The sequence below is a fragment of the Globicephala melas genome, chromosome 10 (genome assembly GCF_963455315.2).
Source record: "Globicephala melas chromosome 10, mGloMel1.2, whole genome shotgun sequence".
NCBI classification, from domain to species: domain Eukaryota; kingdom Metazoa; phylum Chordata; class Mammalia; order Artiodactyla; family Delphinidae; genus Globicephala; species Globicephala melas.
Window position 1 is genome coordinate 70681616 of NC_083323.1, and position 22029 is coordinate 70703644.

Below are 22029 nucleotides of genomic sequence, written 5' to 3' on the forward strand. Positions count from 1 at the left end.
CCTTTTTAGTCTTACAACTTTGAAATAAATTATGTAAATTAGTATTTTTTAAAATACTATTTAAAAACAACAGAAAACACCTGTATACTTATCAGCAGGCAAACAAATATTGATAACATTGTTACCATCCTATAAGCTTCTTCCTGATTGCCCCTCACAACACGGTGCTGAATTTTGTGTTAATCATTCTCTTTTGGGGGAAGTTTTACAGGTCATATATGTACCTCTTTAAAGGTTGCTTTATTATATTCTTTTTGAACTTAATATAAATAAATTTACATTGTATCTATTATTCTATTACTTCTTGTTTATGTGCAATAAATATTTGAGAATTTTTATAACTGTTCATTATTTTGCTTAAAAATTAAACATATCGGGCTTCCCTGGTGGCGCAGTGGTTGAGAGTCCACCTGCCGATGCAAGGGACACGGGTTCGTGCCCCGGTCCGGGAAGATCTCACATGCCGCGGAGCAGCTGGGCCTGTGAGCCATGGCCACTGAGCCTGCGTGTCCGGAGCCTGTTCTCCACAACGGGAGAGGCCACAACAGTGAGAGGCCCACGTACCGCAAAAAAAATAAAAAATAAAAATAAAACATATCAATCTAGTGTCAATAACATTTAAATACAAGATTGAAAAATATTTGCTACAAATATGGCATGAAAATATTAAAAATCTTGCTTTATAAATTGGTCATAACAATTTAAAGAAAGTAATTAATAGTAAACAAAAAAGAATATAAACAGAACTTCATAGAACTGAAACTAAGTAGCTATTAAATATAATATATTCATTGCAATAGTAATTAAATAATAAAAATTATGAGATAATATCTTTGCTTAATTAATGAAAAAATTTTGAATAGCAAAATGCTAGTTAAAACAAGACTTGTTTAATGATAAAATGTGGGCCTTGCTATTTGGATAGCAATTTGGCAATTGTCAAGTATTTGCCAAGTCTTTGAAAAGTCCTGCCCTTTAATCCTGTATTTCCACTTCTAGGAATCTTTTCTAAGAAAAACTTGGAAATTCAGAAAAAAGGTCTGTATACAATAATATCCATTATGATGTTATCATAATACTGAAAAAGGAAATATGGGGAGTGACTAAATATAGTAGCCACATTGTTATCTGTGAGTCCTAGTGATCAGGTGATATTAATCATTATTTTCCATATCTTGGGCAAATCTCCCTTTCAGATATTTTCATGATATAGCTTTAATGTCTTCAGCTTCTCTTATCCTATAATTTTAATGGTGCTTCTAATAATATGAATTTCTGTATCATGAAGTCAGTTTAGAAGTTAAAACATATTTATTTTCTCTCTTTTATTTAATTTAACTTTCCCTAAAAATCCATATTTAGCTTGGTTCTTCTTATTAGTTTTGATGTAAACCTACTTATTTTTGGAGAAGGACATATTTTTCTTGGAATTTCAGCACCATTCCTCTTGCTCCCTATGACCTCCTGACTATCTCTGAGGTAAAAATGTGAAAACAATATTTCCTAGATTCTCTTGACACTGAGAGGCACTAAGGGGGTGAACTGGGAGGTCATAGAAAAGCAGAAGCCACTGCTGCTCTGGCTGTGGTGGGCAGGACTGTGGGCCTCAGCTGATATCAAAGGAAGGTGGTGCCACTGCCTTTGGGATTCATCTGTGGATCCCCTACTTTGGGACTGCAAGCAGATGGAACACCAGTGGGGGTTCCTTTCAACTACTTTGCTTTTCTTAAAGCCAGCAGACATTCATTTTCACAGTTCTTGTAAAAGGTTTTCTTTTTTAAGACTCTAAATTAAATTATCCAGAGAGGTTTCATTTTTCCTGAAAGCTGCACCATCTTTCACTGACAGAAGAGAGAGAGGAAAGAATTTTATAGTATATGTGGGTCGATCCTGATTTTATTGGAAACTAGTTCAATCATTATAGAATTGATCAGAGATCTGTAATCTGTTGATTAAAGCTATTGACAGTCTAAGGGCTGCTTGTAAAATGGGTGAATTCCCTCCTCATCACCAACAGTGTTTAAGCTGATGTTGAGAGAGCATAAGTCATCAATGTCCTGCAGAGAATTCCAGCCCTTGGGAAGGAGTTGAACAAGATGGTCTAGACATTTTCCTCCAGCAAGCCTATGAATACTTTTATAATATTTTTATCTCTAACTTTTATATTCCACCTGAAAATTTTTACAAGAAACATTCTAAAATGTACATTTTTACCCTGTGAATAGTATGTAATATCTTCTTTAGTCATTTATCCTCAAAAAGATCTTGTAATTTGCTTTGCTTTGCAGAGCAAGAAAAAAGTAAACTATCCTATATATCGATTCTTTCTGAAGAAGAATCTGCTTGTGCTGATTGGGCTTCATACTTTCTCTTTACTCACCAGCCCCACCAATTCCCCTTTTGTTCCACTCCAGTTTATTTTCTGCAGTATAGCAAAAATGATCTTAAATCAGATTGCATCACTCATCTCCTAAAGGCTCCTCGATGTTTTCCCATTGAACATAGAATAAGGTACAAACTTCTGACAAAAGCCTTTAAGGATGGGATGAGGGAGAGAGTTAAAATGAGAGGAGAAGGGTATGAGATGAGTCTGAGATGGAATCAAGACCGTTCATGGCTTTGCCCCTCTCATCTCTCCAACTCATCCCACACCACTATGTAATGGTCACACTGGTCTCCTTGAACATGTCAGGCTCCTTCCCGGTACCTGGCACTCTTAGCCCCACTTGAGGGGTCTGGCTAGTTCCTTTTCTTTAGGCTTCAGCCCAAACATTTCCTACTTAAAGGAGACTTGAACTGATCATCTCATTTAAATCAGTTTTACCTCTTTTATTCTCTATATTAGCCACTTATATTTTACTTATAATCCTTAATAAAGCTAAATATAAATAAACTTTATTATTTGGTGTTAGTTCTTTATTTTCCTGATATCTACTAGTTTTCTTATTTTTTTAAATTGATTTACAATGTTGTGTTAGCTGCTGGTGTACGGCAAAGTAATTCAGTTTTATATATATATAGTTTTATATTTTTTTCCATTATAGTTTATTACAAGAGACTGAACATAGTTCCCTGTGCTATACAGTAGTTACTTGTTGTTTATCTATTTTATATAGAGTACTGTGTATCTGTTAATCCGAAACTCCTAATTTATCCCTCCCCCACCCCCTTTCCCCTTTGGTAACCATAAGTTTGTTTTCTATGTCTGTGAGTCTTTTTCTGTTTTGTAAATAAGTTCATTTGTATCATATTTTAGATTCCACATATAAGTGATATCATATGATATCTGTCTTTCTCTGTCTGACTTAGTTCACTTAGTATGATAATTTCTAGGTCTACCCATGTTGCTGCATGTAAGCTTCGGAAGGGCTTGCCAATTATTGTAACCAGTAACCTAGCAGAATGCCTGACATATTGTAGGTGTTCAGTAGATGTTTAATGAATGAATCAATTTCCTGGAGAGCAAAAGTATTATACAAATATGGACTATTTTAAGAGTAAGGTTTATTTATCAGAGGAAAATACTATTTGCACATTGTAACACTGAAGTATAGCTTTAGAGACTAAGACCAAATTTTATAAAACAAAATTATTTTGGTAGTAAGTAAATCTTGGAGTATTATTTTTAATTTTCCCTTCTATTTTTATAATGTATTCCACTGATTAATTTTCCTATCAAATTATGTCTGAATCTAAGTAAACAAATTATGTTGGGACTGTTGTGTGAATTTACTAGTAGCTAAAAAAACCATTGGGGAAGATTCAGGAGAACCTGAGTTAATTTAGATGCAGAGATGCCATCCATGGCCTGACAAAGTGGCAAAATCTGCTTCTAGAACTACTGCTTAAAGCTTCTGAAGGGTAAGTAAACCTCTGAGAATTCCCTTTGCTGGGAGTTCCTAGCCCTATCCATCAACTGCTGAAACAACCCTGAGTCATTCATAGAGCTACATTAACAATAATCAAGGCAGTCACTGTTCTAAGTCAAATTTAGAAATGCGAAAAAATATTAGTTTGTTCAGATAACTTCTCATCCTTTTTCATGTTTTTTGTAAAACTAGGAGTGCTATACAGTTGGAAAGATTTTAAGTGTGTAGTCAGGACTGAATGGTAATAAAAGGAATTTATATTTTAGAGGTAATTTTCTTTTATTTTTATTTATTTATTTATTTTTTTTTTGCGGTACGTGGGCCTCTCACTGCTGTGGCCCCTCCTGCCGCGGAGCACAGGCTCCGTAGGCACAGGCCCAACGGCCATGGCTCACGGGCCCAGCCGCTCCACGGCATGTGGGATCCTCCCAGACCAGGGCATGAACCCGTGTCCCCTGCATTGGCAGGCAGACTCTCAACCACTGCGCCACCAGGGAAGCCCTAGAGGTAATTTTAAATGTAAGCTACTTGTCAGCCTAGAAATACATAGGTTGAATTCACCCTCTTAAACTCTTGAATCCCACACAACATGTAGCAAAGTAAAGCAAAATATTTGGTAATTTCAAAATAGTTAGGGTGATAGCATTTCATGAATGATAATATCTGATTGTGTCATAATTACAAATACAAGACTTTAAAGTTATGATGATGGACCTACAAGAATGGCAAGCAACTGTAACATTATTGTCATATAATATACCATTCCAAAATTTTAGGTTAGTAGTTAATTTATTTATTGACATCTATTTTTCCGAATGATACAGGACATTTACAAAGTTACAGATTTGGGGATCACTTAATTATATAGCATCCTGTCATTAAAGAAGGCAGGATAAAGTAAACCTAAGACCACCATGCATATTACCCTCTCCTTCTATATACAGGCTATTGTACAAAATTAGATGCTCAAACTATTTTTGATTTTTGAAAATGCTTACCAAGGATATTTTGCAAAATTGCTGACATTAATTCTTTATGAATTTTAATTTCATAAAGCATGAATTAAATCTAAACATTCCGACTATCCTCTTGTTCCTTTTATACTACACTACTTACATGGGTAATGGAGAAAGGAGCATGTGAGTAATGGAATCAAACATCTAAAGGTTCCACCTAAAGACTGGGTTACTAGCCCTTTGTCTTCTGCTACTGGGAAGAAAGGACAAAGTGAAAAAAAAATGTGTTTTTCATCAGTATTGAAGTCAGTGGCTTTGGTTTTATATATATAGTTTAACTTAATAGCTTGGAGTTACCAAAAATAGTAGGTTAAATGTTTAGATTACATCATCTATGGTGACATCAGGATAAATTACAGATTTATTCAAAGACATGAAGTCAACAAAATAAATATATAGTACCTTTAAATCAAGTGGAAAAGATGCCTTGTTCTTTTAGAACCTACCCTAGACTTTACCACTACCCTTTTTCCAGTCCAGACCATCATCATCTTAATCCTTCTATGGCAATAACCTTGTAATTCATCTCCTTATATCTTACTCCCCTACTATATATATTTTCCATAATCACGAAAGTTATTTTTCAAGTGCAAATATCTTATCATATTACTCCCACCTTAAAGATTTCAAATGACTACTTTTTGCCCTCAGGAAGAAGTCCAGACTCTAAAATGTCCTTGAAAGTCTTCATTTGACTAAGATAGCTATAGTGTGTTTAAAACTAAAAGGAAAATAAAAGCTCAAAGTATGCACATTCACACATTAGTAATGAAATACACGCTTCTCTGTGGACATTTATTTATGACCAAAGGTCCTTGTTAATCTATGTTCTAACATTTGTAAGTGAATATGTCATAAACTAAATTAATTTATTAAAATTTATATTTAAAATATTGTAGCTATCTTCACCAGATTCTTAATTTAACTCACAATGATCTATAAAACAAAAGATTCTTAAAAGACAATATAGAATGTATTAGACATAGTATGTTTGTGACGAAACATTTACAGTATTATGTTTGCCTCACTGTGAGCTATAAACATCTGATAGGGAACAGTTTATTAAGACAGCAGCTGACAGTGTTCAGGTCAGAGATAAGTGGAGTTACAGATTACCATGTCTAATAAATTTTCTAGAATATCTCTAAGTCTTAATCTTTGTAAGAATCAAACTTGTGGATGAGTATGTCATAATGTAAATCACGTACCCAATGGGAAAGCATTATCAACATTCTAGACATCTAAATTATAGTTTAAGTTGCCAAATTATTCTTACTCTATACAGAAATCATGAATTTATTCAAGAATTATTTGTTAAAACCCTGTTATGTGCCAGATATGTCCTCTGAGTGCTGGGGATTCAAGGGTTGAACAAGGCAGGCAAGAACTTGCCTCCTCAGAGCTTACATTCAAGTAAAGATAAAGATAGACAATAAACAGTATAAATTAATAAGATAATTCTAAATAGCTATAAATATTATGAATAAATTTTAAAAGTGACATGATATGACAAAACATTGGAGTAGAGGGCTATCTTACATTGATGGCTGTATAATAATTCTTCATTGAGAAGGTGACATCTGAGCAGAAACAAAAATGACAAGAATGACCTGCTGTGCCAAGATCCAGAGAATCCCAGGCAGCAGCAAGAAAAAGTACAGGTGATTAAAGGTAATACGAACAATGTTGGTATGTTCAAGAAGCAAAAAGAAGTCAATGGACCAAGGGTGAAATCAATTAACTGAGGGGAGAGAGTTTGGCAGGGCCAGATTATAAAGGTAGGTGGTGAGGAATTTAGATTTCATTTTATAGGATATCTTTCTAAGAGGAAAGTTATATGATTTGACATGTTTGAAAGGATCAGTCTGGCTGCTGCATAGGGAATGGACTATAGGAAGTCAAAACTGGCAGCCTAAAAAATTTTTAGAATTGTCATAGAGCCAGCGAGGAATGATTGTGATGTGGACTTGAAGGCATGTGGAAATGTACAAATGGTAGTACATTTTAAGTATGTAAACTATGCCTCACATATTTTAGGCATTTAATGTATATTTGTTGAATGAATGAATCAATGAATGGACAGCATAATGTTATAAATATGAAAATGTAGCAGTGTATTATATTCATGGCTACATATTTTAGGCATGAAAACTGAAACAAATGAAAGTACTGGGAATCTTTTAAACTTATGAGAAAGCTTAAAATTTTCATTTGTATTTAAATGCTTTTCTCACTACAAATAATTTAAAAAATTTGAAAATAAATCCAAACTTAAATGAGAAAATTCTAGAATGGTGCTATTCACCAAACATCTGACATTTCCTAATGTTAATTCTACAGTTTTTTTTTTTTGTACAGTTATGGTCAGATTGAGATAAATAATAGAAATTCTGCATTAATAAGAATATTTTCCATTATTTAGCAAAAAAAGAGGAAACTATTTTTGAGGTTTCTAAAAAACCATACTCTGTGTCTTCTGCACATGGGCTGTTTACACTGGGCAATCAGACTATAAACTTGGTGTGCTGCAGCTGGTCCATACTACCTTCCAAAAGGCAACCATCACATTTTAAGGAAGTTTAAGTTAGTTGTTGAAAACACTGTTATTAAAATTGAAATTATGTAAACATTAGTTAAATGAAAAAGTTTAAAACAAAGGTAGTAAATATTCAGTCTCTTCACTTCGTAATTATTTACTACCTTTTAATTGTCTTCAGTGCTCTTGAGGTTATGCCTGTTGCGTCTGTATGGTGACAATCCTATCACAGTGTGCTCCTAACCACTTCTTTCCAACTCCACATTTAGTGACATCATGTGGGAAGCTTGAAATCGGACATGATGAAATATTTGCATCACAAAAATTGGCAAACACTATAAACCAGGGCTTCCTCCTACCCAGGAGAGTCAATTGTTTAACATTTACCAGCACACCACTAATGTACTAATGCTACTGTCACTGCTACAGCATCTGTCCCTGCTAAGAACTTCTATAGTCTAAATTCCAGAAACTACGTTCTGCTTTGCATTAGGAATGAATCAAGGGTAAAAATGAAGAGAGCAACAGTGTTCCACTGCTGGCTTTTAGACAGGGAAGGTCAGTGTTCAAAAGTACTTTACTTAGTTCGTTTGCATTTTACCACCCTCAAAATAATGTCCACATTTGCCTCTCATTTCCTTTTGTGAAACAGCCCTGCTAAGTGTGAAACTATGGAAGCTGTGTGTTATCAAAGTTCAAAATTTAGAAAAAGTTTCAAAGATAAAAAGATGCCATTTTCTCCTATTAAAATAGTAATGACTTAAAAGAAAGAGACTAATGTTGGAATGGTGCAACATTAGTACTCATACACAATGATAATAGGAATATAAGTTGATAAATATTTTAAAATAAATTTTGAAATATAGAAGTAAAACTCTTTAACTTATTGTTTAAATTTAACCTGCAGAAAGATTATTTAAATTTAACCTGCAGAAATATTTATAAAAATGCACTCAAAATAGTGTTATTTATGATAGGAAAAACTGAAATGGGTAGATAACTTTTGTACATTTGTTTGAGAGAATATTATGTATAATTTTAAATAAAATGCATAAAGTTTTCAATGACATGGGGGATGTTCATAGAACATAACTGATAAAATTTGGATATGACACAATATATTAAATCACATGAAACTATATATGTATATAGGGTAACTAAAAGTAAATTCCATTGAACATTAGTTAAGCAGTTAGTGTTTGGAATATGACTATTTTCTTTTCCTTTCATATTTTCGCAATTTTCTAAAAAGACATAATAATACTGTCTAAACTAAAAGTATTTTCAATGTAAATAATTTGAATTTATAAGAAAACCTAAAATTTCCATTTGTATTTACATGCTTTCTCACTGAAAATAATTTAAATAATTTGCAAATAAATCCAAACATATTTTTAAAAAGTCTAGAATAGTACTATTCACCTAACATCTGACATTTCCTAATGTTAATTCAACAGTTTCTTTGCATAACCATGATTGGACAAAAAACACTGGAATTGTTTCAAAGGGTTTTTATTTTAGGTTCATATGTAACATATTCATCTATTTAGCTATAAATCACCAAATTTTCTTCTAAATCAATTATTGCCATCTTTGCTTTAGCATATTCTAGCACTTCATAGTCTCATAAAATTCTCAAAATGACCTCAATTTTAATTCAGTATAATTAAACTATACCATGCATACAGCGTGAGTGAAAATATCAAAATTTTTAAAATTAGTAGAGTTCTACAGGAAGAAGTAACTGCCTTAAATATTTATTTCAAATTAACCAATGCTGTGAGAAATAATTAGAGTCTGCAGAAAAGGAATAGCTATACTGAGACAAATAGACATACTGGTAAAGGAAGGAACTATCATCTACTGTCTTTCTATCTTATTATATTAATATGTGTAAGATAAAGAAAAGGGGGTGAGAAGAATACTGATAGTTGTCCAGTGAATTTCCTTTTGATATAAGAGAATTTTGGATAATTATTATCTAATGATCTAGTATTATGTACCATTTTAATGCATTATGGTATTTTAATTGTGCTTTGCTGTCCAGATAATAACCAATAGGTATCTGATAGGTTGCAAATGTACTTTGTGACTCATAAAGGGAGAAGTTTCAAGTTTCAGGGCATTCTTACCATTTCAAATCTCCTTACAAATGATACTGATATTAGTGTGAATATCAGTCCCACATTTACCCTTGAGAAGTCATATGGGCCTAGAACTTACGAGTACTTAATTAAAACGTGCCTTAAATGATTGGCTTACCTGAAATTTTGACTTGAGACACCACTCCATCTCCTCCATCACTGTGTGCACGAACCTCTACAACATATTCTCCATCCCTGGGGATTGGGACTTCTATGGAGTGTTTATGAGTTGAATACAGCTTGCCATCATGCTGGCCATCAGGTCTATAGAGTACCTTTAAAAGTTTCAAAATATTTATGTTTAATAAATTGGCAATAAGGAGTCAATGCCCTAACATTAAAACCAGAATAAAAACGCTTATACTTTTATTAATTAAAAAAAAATCTTAGGGAACTGTGTGTAATACTAGCTGGAAAATTCATGTTATTTTTAATTCACAGAAATTGATTTCATCTATTTTTAGGGTGATCCAAGAGGATGCATCTTAAGCATCTAAATTTTATTTTTTGAAATTACCAAAATAGAGAGAATGTGTCTTTTTATGAAAAAGGTAAAAAAATGAGGGCTCTTTCAATATATTAAATTAGTCTAAAAATTGCCTAGTAATTAAAATTTTTTCACACTGTTTCTAAAAGTTAGTGTTGACTGAAAAATGTGATAGTGTGATATAGAGAATATATAGAAATAACCTTTTTTTCCATTTTTGTTCATTTACAGAGGGTACCTCATACATCAAAGAATTCACTGTGTGCTTGGTGGCACTATCTTAATCATTGTCAAACAAAAATGGATTCTTTCTTTCTCTCTTTTTTAAACACCAATTATTCTAACAACTCTATTCTTTAAAGCAGTTATTCTATCTTGCTCATTTGACATAGTATTTTTCTAGAATTCACTGAAGATCTTTTCTCATTTCAAAATTTATCATGTCATCTGATTCTGCTTCACAGCTAGAATAAAAGAGAGCTGGATGGGTTCTGGCAAAAAAAAAAAACAAACATCAGTCACTCTTTGTAAGAATGAAGCTTGTGTGGGAAATAATCTAGTAATCTTTTATATACCTTATATCCTGTCACTGTGGATTCATTTGACAGTGCAACCACATGATCCCAGGTGATTATGTAGCGTGAACCAGACCTTACGGAACTGATGATCCTTGGAGGCTGGCTTGGAGCTGTGAAAGTAATAACATGCAACTGATAGTCACCATATCCAATTTCAATTCTGCAAGCTGTATCACATTGGGAATTATAATACTGATAATGACGTGACAACAACAATGGCTAATTCTGATTTTGTACTGTTTGCCTGGCACTATGGTATGCACTTTACATCCATGGGTTCATTTAATGCACTGGGACCCTGGGAGGCAGGTAATAAAATGATCTCTTATTCTCTTCTCATCAACCTTCATTTGGATGTCTCTCTCCACCAGTCTTTTTCTTTTTCTTTTTTTTTTTTTTGCAATACGTGGGCCTCTCACTGTTGTGGCCTCTCCCGTTGAGGAGCACTGGCTCCGGACGCGCAGGCTCAGCGGCCATGGCTCACGGGCCCAGCCGCTCCGCAGCATGTGGGATCCTCCCGGACCGGGGCACGAACCCGCGTCCCCTGCATCGGCAGGCTGACTCTCAACCACTGCACCACCAGGGAAGCCCCTCCACCAGTCTTTTGAAACTTCTGTTTTCAAGGTCTTCAATCATCTCCACTTGGCCAAATCTAATGTCACTTTTTTATTCTTTTAAAACTTAGCATCTTTGCAGTATTTCACAGAGTTGACCTTCCAATTCTTTCTTGAATATCTTTTCTTAAATTTCATAATCTCTTATAATCTTTCCTCCTATCTCTCAGGTTCTTCCTTCTCATTAATCATCCTTTGCTAGCTCCATGTCCTCTGCCCAGTTTCCAAATGGTGGAATGACTTAGGACTTGATTCTGAGCACACTTCTCTCCTCTATATATGAATCTTCTTTAAACCTCTCACCTGGGCCCATGGTTTTGAGTACACACAATTTTATCTCAAGCTCGTCTCTCTCTCGACCTCTAGACATGTATGTGCAACTTCCTATCTCCTCCTAAATGTCTAAAAGGTTTCTCAAATGCAATATAATCAAGACAGAACATTTACTATGTACCCCCAAATCTGTCTTTCTGTGAGACTTTACCATATTTACTAAATGGTACAACCAAACCCCCAATTTCTCAAGCCAAAATCGATTCAGTCTTCCATTCCATTTATTGCCAACATCCAAATTAGCTGCAAGTTTTCAACTCTGCCTGCTGAAAATTTTCCACTTCTTTCTATCTCCATTATCACCTAATGCTGGCTACCAACGTTTCTTCCTCAAATACTAAAAAAGGTCTCCTAATTTGCTATTCTGCTTTCACTTTTATTCCACCAATATCCATTGTCTACCCAGAATAATTTAAAAAAAACATAAATTAGATATCACTCTCTGCCTTACTATCTTCCAATGATTTCTTATCACACTTAGAAAGAATTTAAACTCCTTACTATGATCTATAAGACCCTTCTTATTATGACTCCAGCACACTTCTTCCTCCTCAACTCAGAGCCTATGCTCTGGAACTATTGGCCTTTCTACCAGTAAAGCATACCGCGCTCTTTTCATATAAAGGCTTTGTGCTAGTTATTTTATCTGCCTGATAGAATCTCCTCTGCAAAGACTTCCTTCTTATTACTCATATCCTAGGTCAAATGGCATCTTCTCTAAGAGGATATTCCCAACCATCAGATTCGAATTTGGCTCCCACCCAGGCAGTTTTAAATTGTATTATCTGTTTATTTATTGTATTTTATTTATTACTTAATTCTAATTGAAGTGTAGTTGATTTACTATATTATATTACTTTCAGGTGTACAACAGTGATTCAATATTTTTATTGATTCTACCGCTTTAGAAGTTACAAAATATTGGCTATATTCCCTATGCTGTACAATATAGCCTTGCAGTTCATTTATTTTATATATAGCAGTCTGTACCTCTTAATCCTACCCCTATTTTACTCCACCCCCTTTCCCTCTCTGCACTGGCAACCACTGGTTTGTTCCCTGTATCTGTGAGTCTGCTTCTATATTGTTATGTTCGTTCATCTGTTTTATATTTTATTCCACATATAAGTGCTAGCATTAAGTATTTGACTTTGTCTGACTTACTTCACTAAGCACAATACCCTCCAGGTCCATCCACATTGTTGCAAATGGCAAAATTTCATTCCTTCTTTAATGGCTGATTAATACTCCATTGTATATATATATACCATAACTACTTTGTCCCTTCATCTATTGATGGACATTTAGGTTGCTTCCATATCTTGGCTGTTATAAATAATGCTATGAAGGCTGGAGTGCATGCATCTTTTCAAATTAGTGTTTTTATTTTCTTCAGATATATATCTAGGAGTGGAATTGCTGGATTTAAGTTTTTTGAGGACCTTCATATCACTTACCATAGTGGCTGCATCAATTTACATTCCAACCAATGATATACTAGGGTTCCCTTTTCTTCACATCCTTGCCAACATTTGATATTTGCAGTATTTTTGATGACAGTCATTCTGACAACTGTGAGGTGATAACTCATTGTGGTTTTGATTTGACTTGGTCAGCGATTAGTGATGTTGAGCATCTTTTCCTGTGCCTATTGGCCATCTGTATGTCTTTTTGGAAAAATGCCTATTCAGATCTTCTGCCCATTTTTTTAATGGGTTGTTTGTTGTTTTGATATTGAGTTAAATGAGCTGTTTACATATTTTTGATATTAGTTGCTTATCTGTCATATAATATGCACATATTTTCTCCCACTCAGTAGGTTATCTTTTCATTTTTTCAATGATTTCCTTTGCTGAGCAAAAACTTTTAGGTTTAATTTGGTTCCATTTGTTTATTTTTGCTTTTGTTTCCTTTGCCTAAGGAAACAGACCCCAAAAAATGTCAAATAGTATTCAGCCTATCTTTTCTTATAGGAATTTTATGGTTTCTGGTCTTACATTTAGCTCTTTAATCCATTTTGAGCTTATTTTTGCATATGGTATTAAGAAAATCTTCTAATTTCATTCTTTTGCATGTATCTATCCAGTTTTCCCAGTACCACTTATTGAAGAGACTGTCTTTTCCCCTTTGTATACTCTTTTTTTTTTTTTTTTTGTGGTACGTGGACCTCTCACTGTTGTGGCCTCTCCCGTTGCGGAGCACAGGCTCCGGACGCGCAGGCTCAGCAGCCATGGCTCACGGGACAAGCCACGCTGTGGCATGTGGGATCTTCCCAGACTGGGGCACGTACCTGTGTCCCCTGCATCAGCAGGCGGACTCTCAACCACTGCGCCACCAGGGAAGCTCCTCCTCTTTGTATACTTTTGTTTCCTTTATCATATATTAATTGACTATAAGAACATGAGTTTATTTCTGGGCTCTCTATTCTGTTCTATTGACCTATGTGTCTGTATTGTGCCACTACCATACTGTTTTGATTACTGTAGCTTTGTAGTATAGTCTGAAGTCAGCAAGCATGATACCTCCAGCTCTGGTTCTTCATTCTCAAAATTATTTTGGCCACTCAGGGTATTTGTGGTTCCATAAAATTTTAGAATTATTTCTTCTAGTTGTGTGAAAATGTCATGGGTATTTTGATAAAAATTGCATTAAATCTTCTCTATTGATTTGTTTTGGTCTGAATTTTATTTATTTCCTCTCTTATCTTTATTATTTCCTTCTTTCTGTTGATTTTAGGCTCTGTTTACTCTTCTTTTTCTAATTCCTTTAGATGGTAGTTTAAGTTGTTTATTCAGATAGTTCTCCTTTCTTCAGGTAGGCCTGTATGGCTACGAACTTCCCTCTTAGAACTACTTTTGCTGTGTCCCATAGATTTTGAAAAGCTGTGTTTTTATTTTCATTTGTCTCTAGGTATTTTCTGATTTTCTCTTTGATTTCCTTCATTGACCCATTGGTTTTTCAGTAGTATGCTTTTTAGATCCTTAGGTTTATGTTTTTCCCATTTTTCTTCCTGTAATTGTTTTCTAGTTTCATACCATTTTCACTATAAAAGATGATTGATATAATTTTTATCCTCTTAAGTTTTTTGAGATTTGTTTTTTGGCCTAGCATGTGATCTACTCTGGGAAGCATGCCATTTGAACTTGAAAGAAATGTGTACTCTGCTGTTTTTGGGTGGAATGTTCTATAGATATCTATTAAGTGCAACTGGTCTAATGTGTCATTTAAGGCCACTGTTTCTTTTTTTTTTAATCTTTTTTTTTAACATTGTTATTGGAGTATAATTGCTTTACAATGTTGTATTAGTTTCTGCTGTATAACAAAGTGAATTAGCTATATATATACACATATATCCCCATATCCACTCCCTCTTGTGTCTCCCTCCCACCCTCCCTTCTCCACCCCTCTAGGTGGTCACAAAGCACCGAGCTGATCTCCCTGTGCTATGCAGCTGCTTCCCATTAGCTATCTATTTTACATTTTGTAGTGTATATATGTCAATGCCACTCTCGCACTTCATCCCAGCTTATGCTTGCCCCTCCCTGTGTCCTCAAGTCCATTCTCTATGTCTGAGTCCTTATTCCTGTCCTTCCCCTAGGTTCTTCAGAATCATTTTTTTTTTTTTTTGGATTCCATATATATGTGTTAGCATACGGTATTTGTTTATCTCTTTCTTTTTTTTTTTTTTTTTTGCGGTATGCGGGCCTCTCACTTCTGTGGCCTCTCCTGCTGCGGAGCACAGGCTCCGGACATGCAGGCTCAGCAGCCACGGCTCACGGGCCCAGCCGCTCCGCGGCATGTGGGATCTTCCCAGACCAGGTCACGAACCTGTGTCCCCTGCATCGGCAGGCGGATTCTCAACCACTGCGCCACCAGGGAAGCCCTGTTTTTCTCTTTCTGACTTACTTCACTCTGTATGACAGGCTCTAGGTCCATCCACCTCACTACAAATAACTCAATTCCGTTTCTTTTTATGGCTGAGTAATATTCCATTGTATATATGTGCCACATCTTCTTTATCCATTCATCTGTTGATGGACACTTAGGTTGCTTCCATGTTCTGGCTATTGTAAATAGTGCTGCAATGAACACTGGGGTGCATGTGTCTTTTTGAATTATGGTTTTCTCAGGGTATATGCCCAGTACTGGGATTTCTGGGTCATATGGTAGCTCTATTTTTAGTTTTTTAAGGAACCTCCATACTCTTCTCCATAGTGGCTGTATCAATTTACATTCCCACCAACAGTGCAAGAAGGTTCCCTTTTCTCCACACCCTCTCCAGCATTTATTGTTTGTAGATTTTTTTGATGATGAAGGCCACTGTTTCTTTATTGATAATCTGTCTGGATAATCTACCCATTGATGTAAGTGGGATGTTAAAGTTCCCTACTGTTATTGCATTAGTGTCAATTTCTCCCTTTATGTCTGTTAATATTTGATTTATATGTTTAGGTGCATACATGATAACAAATGTTATACCCTTTTCTTGTATCACTTCCTTTACCATTTCATTATATTATGCACTTCTCTATCTTTGTTATAGACTGTATCTGTTATGAGTATTGCTACCTCAGCTTTCTTTTAGTTTCCATTTGCATGAATCTCTTTCCATCTCCTCACTTTCAGTCTCTGTGTGTCTTTAGCTCTGAAGTGAGTCTCTTGTAAGTAACAGATAGATGGGACTTTTCCCCTATTTAATCAACCACTCTGTGTCTTTTAATTGGAGCATTTAGTGTATTGACATTTGAAGTGATTATTGATAGATATATACGTATTGCCATCCTGTTACTTGTTTTCTGGTTGTTTTGTAGTTGTCTTTTAGTTTCTTCCCTTGTGGTTTGATTTTCTTTATTGGTGTGCTCGTGTTCCTTTCTCTCCAGTTTTTGTGTATCTATAATTGTGGGTTTTGACTTGTAGTTACCATGGAGTCCATATATGTTGACCTACAACTGTAACTACTTGTTTTAAACTGATAATCATTTAAATTCAAACACATTCTAAAAGATCTACTTTTTAAACTCCCCTCCACACATTTTCTGTTTTGATGTCATATTTTGCTTCTTCATGTTTATCCTTTAAAAGTCTATTGTGGTTATAGTTGATTTTACAATTTTTGTTTTTTAATCTTCATAGTTGCTTATTTAAGTGGTGATCCACAGCCTTTACTATATATTGGCTCTTACTAGTAGGGTTTTTTCTTTCATATCAACTCTTACTACTTGTTGTAACCTTTTCTTTTCCACTTAGAGAAGACCCTCTAAAATTTTTTGCAAGGTTGGCTTTGTATTGATAAACTCTTTTAGTTTTTGCTTCTCCTATCTCCTTCAATTCTGAATGATAACCTTGCTGAGTAGAGTACCCTAGTTTGTAGGTTTTTCCCTTTCAGCACTTTAAATATATTATGCCACTCCCTTCTGGCCCGCAAAGCTTCTGTAGAAATATCAGCTAATAGCCTTATGGGGGTTCCCTTGTAAGTGATTCTTTGTTTTTCTCTTGCTGCCTTTAGAATTCTCTCCTTATCTTTAACTTTTGCCATTTCTTTATGATACGTCTTGGGTCTCTTTGGGTTCATCTTGTTTGGGATCCTCTGTGCTTCCTGTATCTGGATATCTGTTTCCTTCTTCAGGTTTGGGAAGTTTTCAGCCATCATTTCATCAAATACACTTTTGACCCCCTTCTCTCTTCTTCTGGGACCCACATAATAAAAATGTTAGTATGGGGGCTTCCCTGGTGGCGCAGTGGTTAAGAATCTGCCTGCCAATGCAGGGGACACGGGTTTGAGTCCTGGTCTGGGAAGATCCCACATGCCGCGGAGCAACTAGGCCTGTGAGCCACAACTACTGAGCCTGCACGTCTGAAGCTTGTGCTCTGCAACAGTAGAGGCCGCAACAGTGAGAGGCCCATGCACCAAGACGAAGAGTGGCCCCCGCTTGCTGCAACTAGAGAAAGCCCTCTCACAGAAACAAAGACCTAACACAGACAAAAATAAATAAATAAATTTAAAAAAATGTTAGTATGCTTGATATTGTCACAGAGGTCCCTTAAACTGTTCTCAATTTTTTAAAATATGTTTTTCTTTTGTTGTTCTGATTGGATTATTTCCATTATTCTATCGTCCAGATTGCTTATGTGTTCTTCTGTATCATGTAGTCAGCTGCTAATTCCATCTAGTGTTTTTCATTTCAGTTATTGCATTCTTCAGTTGTGACTTGTTCTTTTTAACATTTTCTAATTCCTAGTTAAGATCTTCACTGTCTTCATCTATTCTTTTCCCAAGTTCAGTTAGCATTCTTATTACTAATGCTTTAAACTCTTTATCTCTGCTTCATTAGTTGTTTTTTTACAGAGGTTCTTTTCTTTCTCTTTTGTTTGAAACTAATTTCTCTGTCTTCATATTTAACTTTCTCAGTCTCTTTGAAATTAGGTGAAACATTTAACTATTCAGTTCTTGAAGGAGTGTTCTTGTGTTGTAGTGCCCCTACCAATCTCTGTGTGTCCAGTGGCTTTGGTGGGAGAACTGGATCTGAAGCGAGCATGGGTCACATCTCCTCTTACAGTGTGCTGGTAACTATCATTCTGCTGGAATGTGGGGCTGGAGACAGAAGGACTAGATCCAGAGCCAGATGTGTACTGGAGCTTCTCCTATGCTCAGTGGCCATCACCAACTTACTGGGGGCAGTTTTGAGTCCCAAGGTGCTGGAGCAGAAGCCCTGAGGTTCAGGTCTAAGCTGGTTCCATTCCCTCTAAATGTGTCTTCTCCCTCCCCACAGCAACAGAATCATTGCCTCAGAGGGGAGCAGTGCTAGAGCAAGGGGGCCAGAGTGGGTGCCCAGTGCAGGCCAGAGCATGTGATAAGACAGTCCTGGCAAGCCAGTCAGAGCTTGAGACAGCTCCCAATTCGGAGCCTCTGTGAGCACAAGTAATGGCTGCCCTTGCCCCATTCAGATGCAGTGCTGTTTCTTTTCCAGTTCCTTCCCCCATAACTGCACACTCTCCTTGGCAATGTAGCCTTTGTCTTATCTGGGAACTTTTCTAAAGAAGGCAACTGGTGCAGATTGGGACACATGCTGGGAAAGCCCAAGGAAAGCCATCAGAGGATTTTCAATCTGATTTCTCTCTCTTGTTACCAGGAGTAAGCAACTGTGTGTGCACACTCTTCGTGAGTGGAGTCTTGTTTTCTACAGCCCTCTTGTAAGTCCCACTGGTGGTTTAATCTGCTATGGGGACTCATCTTCCTGGTGTTGAACTCCAGGGTTGGAGTGTCTGATATGTGGCTCAAAGCCCTCACTCCCCAGGAGATCTCTGACTCTGTGATATCCCCCTCCTCTTTTATGTCCTGTACTAGGGTCATGAGTCCCAACCTGATTACTTCTTCTCCCCTCCTACTTGACTCCATGTGGATATTACTTTACAGCCTTGGTCGTAGAAGAGTATTTCTGCCAATCTTCAGTTTGTTTTCAGTGAGAATTGCTCCATGTCTAGATGTATTTTTAATGTGTTCATGGGGGGAGGTGAGCTCAGGTCCTCTACTCTGCCATCTTCGTCTCCTCCTCCCATATCATCTGTTTATTCACTTTATTGTTCTGTCATCTGATGTTATACTTATTTATTTGTCATATTTCTCTCCCTCTCTCTCTCTTCCTCTCTTTCCATTAGTTTGTTAAAGCCTGTGAGAAGAGGATCTGGTCTTGCTTCATCCTTTCTGTATTGTCAACACTTAGACCTGTTCTGGGCATGTAGCATATTTTTGATGAATGAATAAATTGAAAAAAGAACAAAGGAATGAATGCTCTTTTTACAAATTAAAAAGCTGAGGTTTAAAGATTTGATGTAATATGTCTACTGTCACACATTGAGTAAGTGATAGAGACAGATTTGAAACCCCTGTCTGATACCAAAGCCTGGATCTTACCACCATGTTCTATTATTTCATTAGAACTTTCTTTTCCCCCAAGTGAATTTCATAAATTTTCAAACTCTAATGGTAATCCTGTCTTCAAATTCTTGTGAAGTTTCCCTGAATTCTGAATATAAGTTCTCCTCCTCCATCTGTTCAACTTGGGTTCAAAAAAGAGCTATCATAGTGAAGTCAGGGAGATGGGTATGACAAAAAATGTGAGCAGGGCAGGTGGTCTTGTTATATTAACAATGAGAACATACAGTAATAAGAGAGTGAACATAATGCTACAACATTTAACTTGTATTTGCATTGTACAGTGACGAAGGTTTTTAAATCAAAGCATAGAAAAATTATAGAATTTTCATTTTCTCATCTTGTTGATGCATTCCTATAAAACCAAGTTTAAAACAATAACAAATTAATTGTCTAATGATACAAAATTTTGTGGGCAGTCTTTACAAAGGGAGGTTCTGTAATGGAACATTAAATGTGTGAAGGTATTCTCCACATTTTTTCATCATCTACAATAACTATCAATGCTTTTGTTTGTTTTTGTTTTTGTTTTTTTAAATCTTGTGTGATTTTAAAGGTTAAAATTGAAAACCAAAAGTGCTCAGACTGCTAGGTAGTAATTTTCTCTCAAATATACCTGCATCATCACTGAATCAATTGGGAGTTTTTGACAAGTATAAAATGCAAATATTGAGACTCACGTGCTTTCTTGGTGAAGGTCTCAATCATATCACTGGGAGGTCCACACCCTGCACTATTGCAGGCCCTGACTTCCATAAAGTACTGGGTGTCAGGCAGAAGGTTCTCCAGCCTGGCAGAGTATTCTTGGCTAGTGACTTGCACTCTGTGTGCAGCTGCTTCTTTATCATGGACAGCCCAGTACCGAATCTGCAAACATACAAGTTGAGTAATATTTTTTCATGATTCAGACACTTCAGTTGCAAAAAATTCTTTTCAAGTTGTTCTGACACTTGATGTTGGCTGAGCATCATATTCTCAAATGTTACTTAATGTTACTTACATTTCTATCAGTCTTAGAAAATGGCAAGGCACACAATGCATATCTGATTAGAAGTGTCAAAAGCAAATTAAAGGCTCACCTCATTGCCTGAAATAGTCACACACAGACGAGAAAAGAGAAAAAGCCAAAAAAATGTGCAAAGATTTGCTCTCAAACTATAAAACTGGTTTCTGTTTGGAAGTATTTGCCACAATAATTTATATAATTTATTTCCAGCTTTATTTGTGTTTACATGATTGCAAATTTGTTAAGACAAAAATAGTCATGAGGCCTAAAACATGCTAGCTTAATTACTTTCTGCCAGCTTATTTCAGAAGTATGTATATAAAATTATTTCCTTTGAACTTATATAGAGGCCAGATATCAAAGAAATATTATACCTAATAACTTGATTAGTTGTAGAAGTTATCTTTAAAATAAGGTTTAAAAAATTTCATTCATGTTGTGATTAGAAATGATTACTTTTACCAACTAGCATATCAATGACAGCCTTCCTTGTCTCTTAAAGTTTAAGTAAAAGCTATGAATTATAATATTCATTCTTCTAATAAGGCTGTTTTATTGGTTAAAAATCTATAATTACATCTCAGTTATAAATAAAAAGGAGAGGATTGTTTATAAGTATACTGCAATTTTATATTTTAGATGCTCTGTCTATAAAACAATGGGATTTTAATTTCACAATTAACCAACATACTAGAAGATAATATCTAATATTTATATAATCCTGAAATGTTTATTTACATAAACACATAAAAAAACATTATAAAATGGAACTGGATGGCTCAAATTCCCTTAGTAACAAAGTGAGGTTTATATGAAGAATGAGCACATTTCAGAACAAAAGCTAGTTACTACTTGCTTATTGGTTTCCTTTGTGATATTTTTATTTTGTATACTAGGGCTCATTTTTTCTGATGCCAATAATATATTTCCTAATAGTTTTGATGGAATCTCTTTGGCTTTTCTATCCTCTGACCAGAAGGATGGCTTCAGAACCAAGGAAGTGGAATATTACAAGCGGCTCCAAAGGCAGATCTCAGTTGGCAGAGAAAAGACTTTATGAGGATGGGACCCTCCTTGTGAAGGCATGAGTTTCCTGGTGTTGGAAGCATCCAGGCAGTGCCTACATTCATCTGAGAAGGAGGAAGACGGCCTATATTTTAGTGGAAATTTGAACTGTGTGACACGTAAGGCCTCTTCCACTGTTTGACTGAAGAGAAATAAAATGAACATTTATATCCTAGTGAAATGCCAGGTACTAAAGTAGGATCATCCATGTATATTATTTTCTCAACAAACCAATAATGGTAGTATTTAGCCTGTTTTATAGCAATCAAAACTGACGTCCCCGAGGTTCAGACATTTTTACGTGGATACTTGTTGACTGAGAGCACATTTTAAAATTTTATTCATTCATTATAACAACTTTTCTATCTCGTTTAAAGAGGAGAAGATTTTTAACTAGACCATTTCTAAAAGACACTAAGTACTAAAATGAGGACTTAAAGTGACAAAC

The 22029-nt window shown here is 35.5% G+C and overlaps 1 protein-coding gene across 6 annotated transcripts in view; it reads right to left on the bottom strand.

Moving 5' to 3' along the window:
- Window positions 1-22029, bottom strand: part of CNTN1 (contactin 1) — a 375618-nt gene that overhangs the window by 35294 nt on the left and 318295 nt on the right. For all 6 annotated transcript variants that reach the window (XM_030835383.2, XM_060307110.1, XM_060307112.1 and 3 more), the window contains 3 exons: window positions 20191-20377; window positions 10628-10740; window positions 9684-9840 (listed from right to left, as the gene is read on the bottom strand). In XM_030835383.2, the coding sequence (XP_030691243.1) occupies window positions 9684-9840; window positions 10628-10740; window positions 20191-20377 (457 nt within the window). The remainder of the gene's footprint in view (window positions 1-9683; window positions 9841-10627; window positions 10741-20190; window positions 20378-22029) is intronic.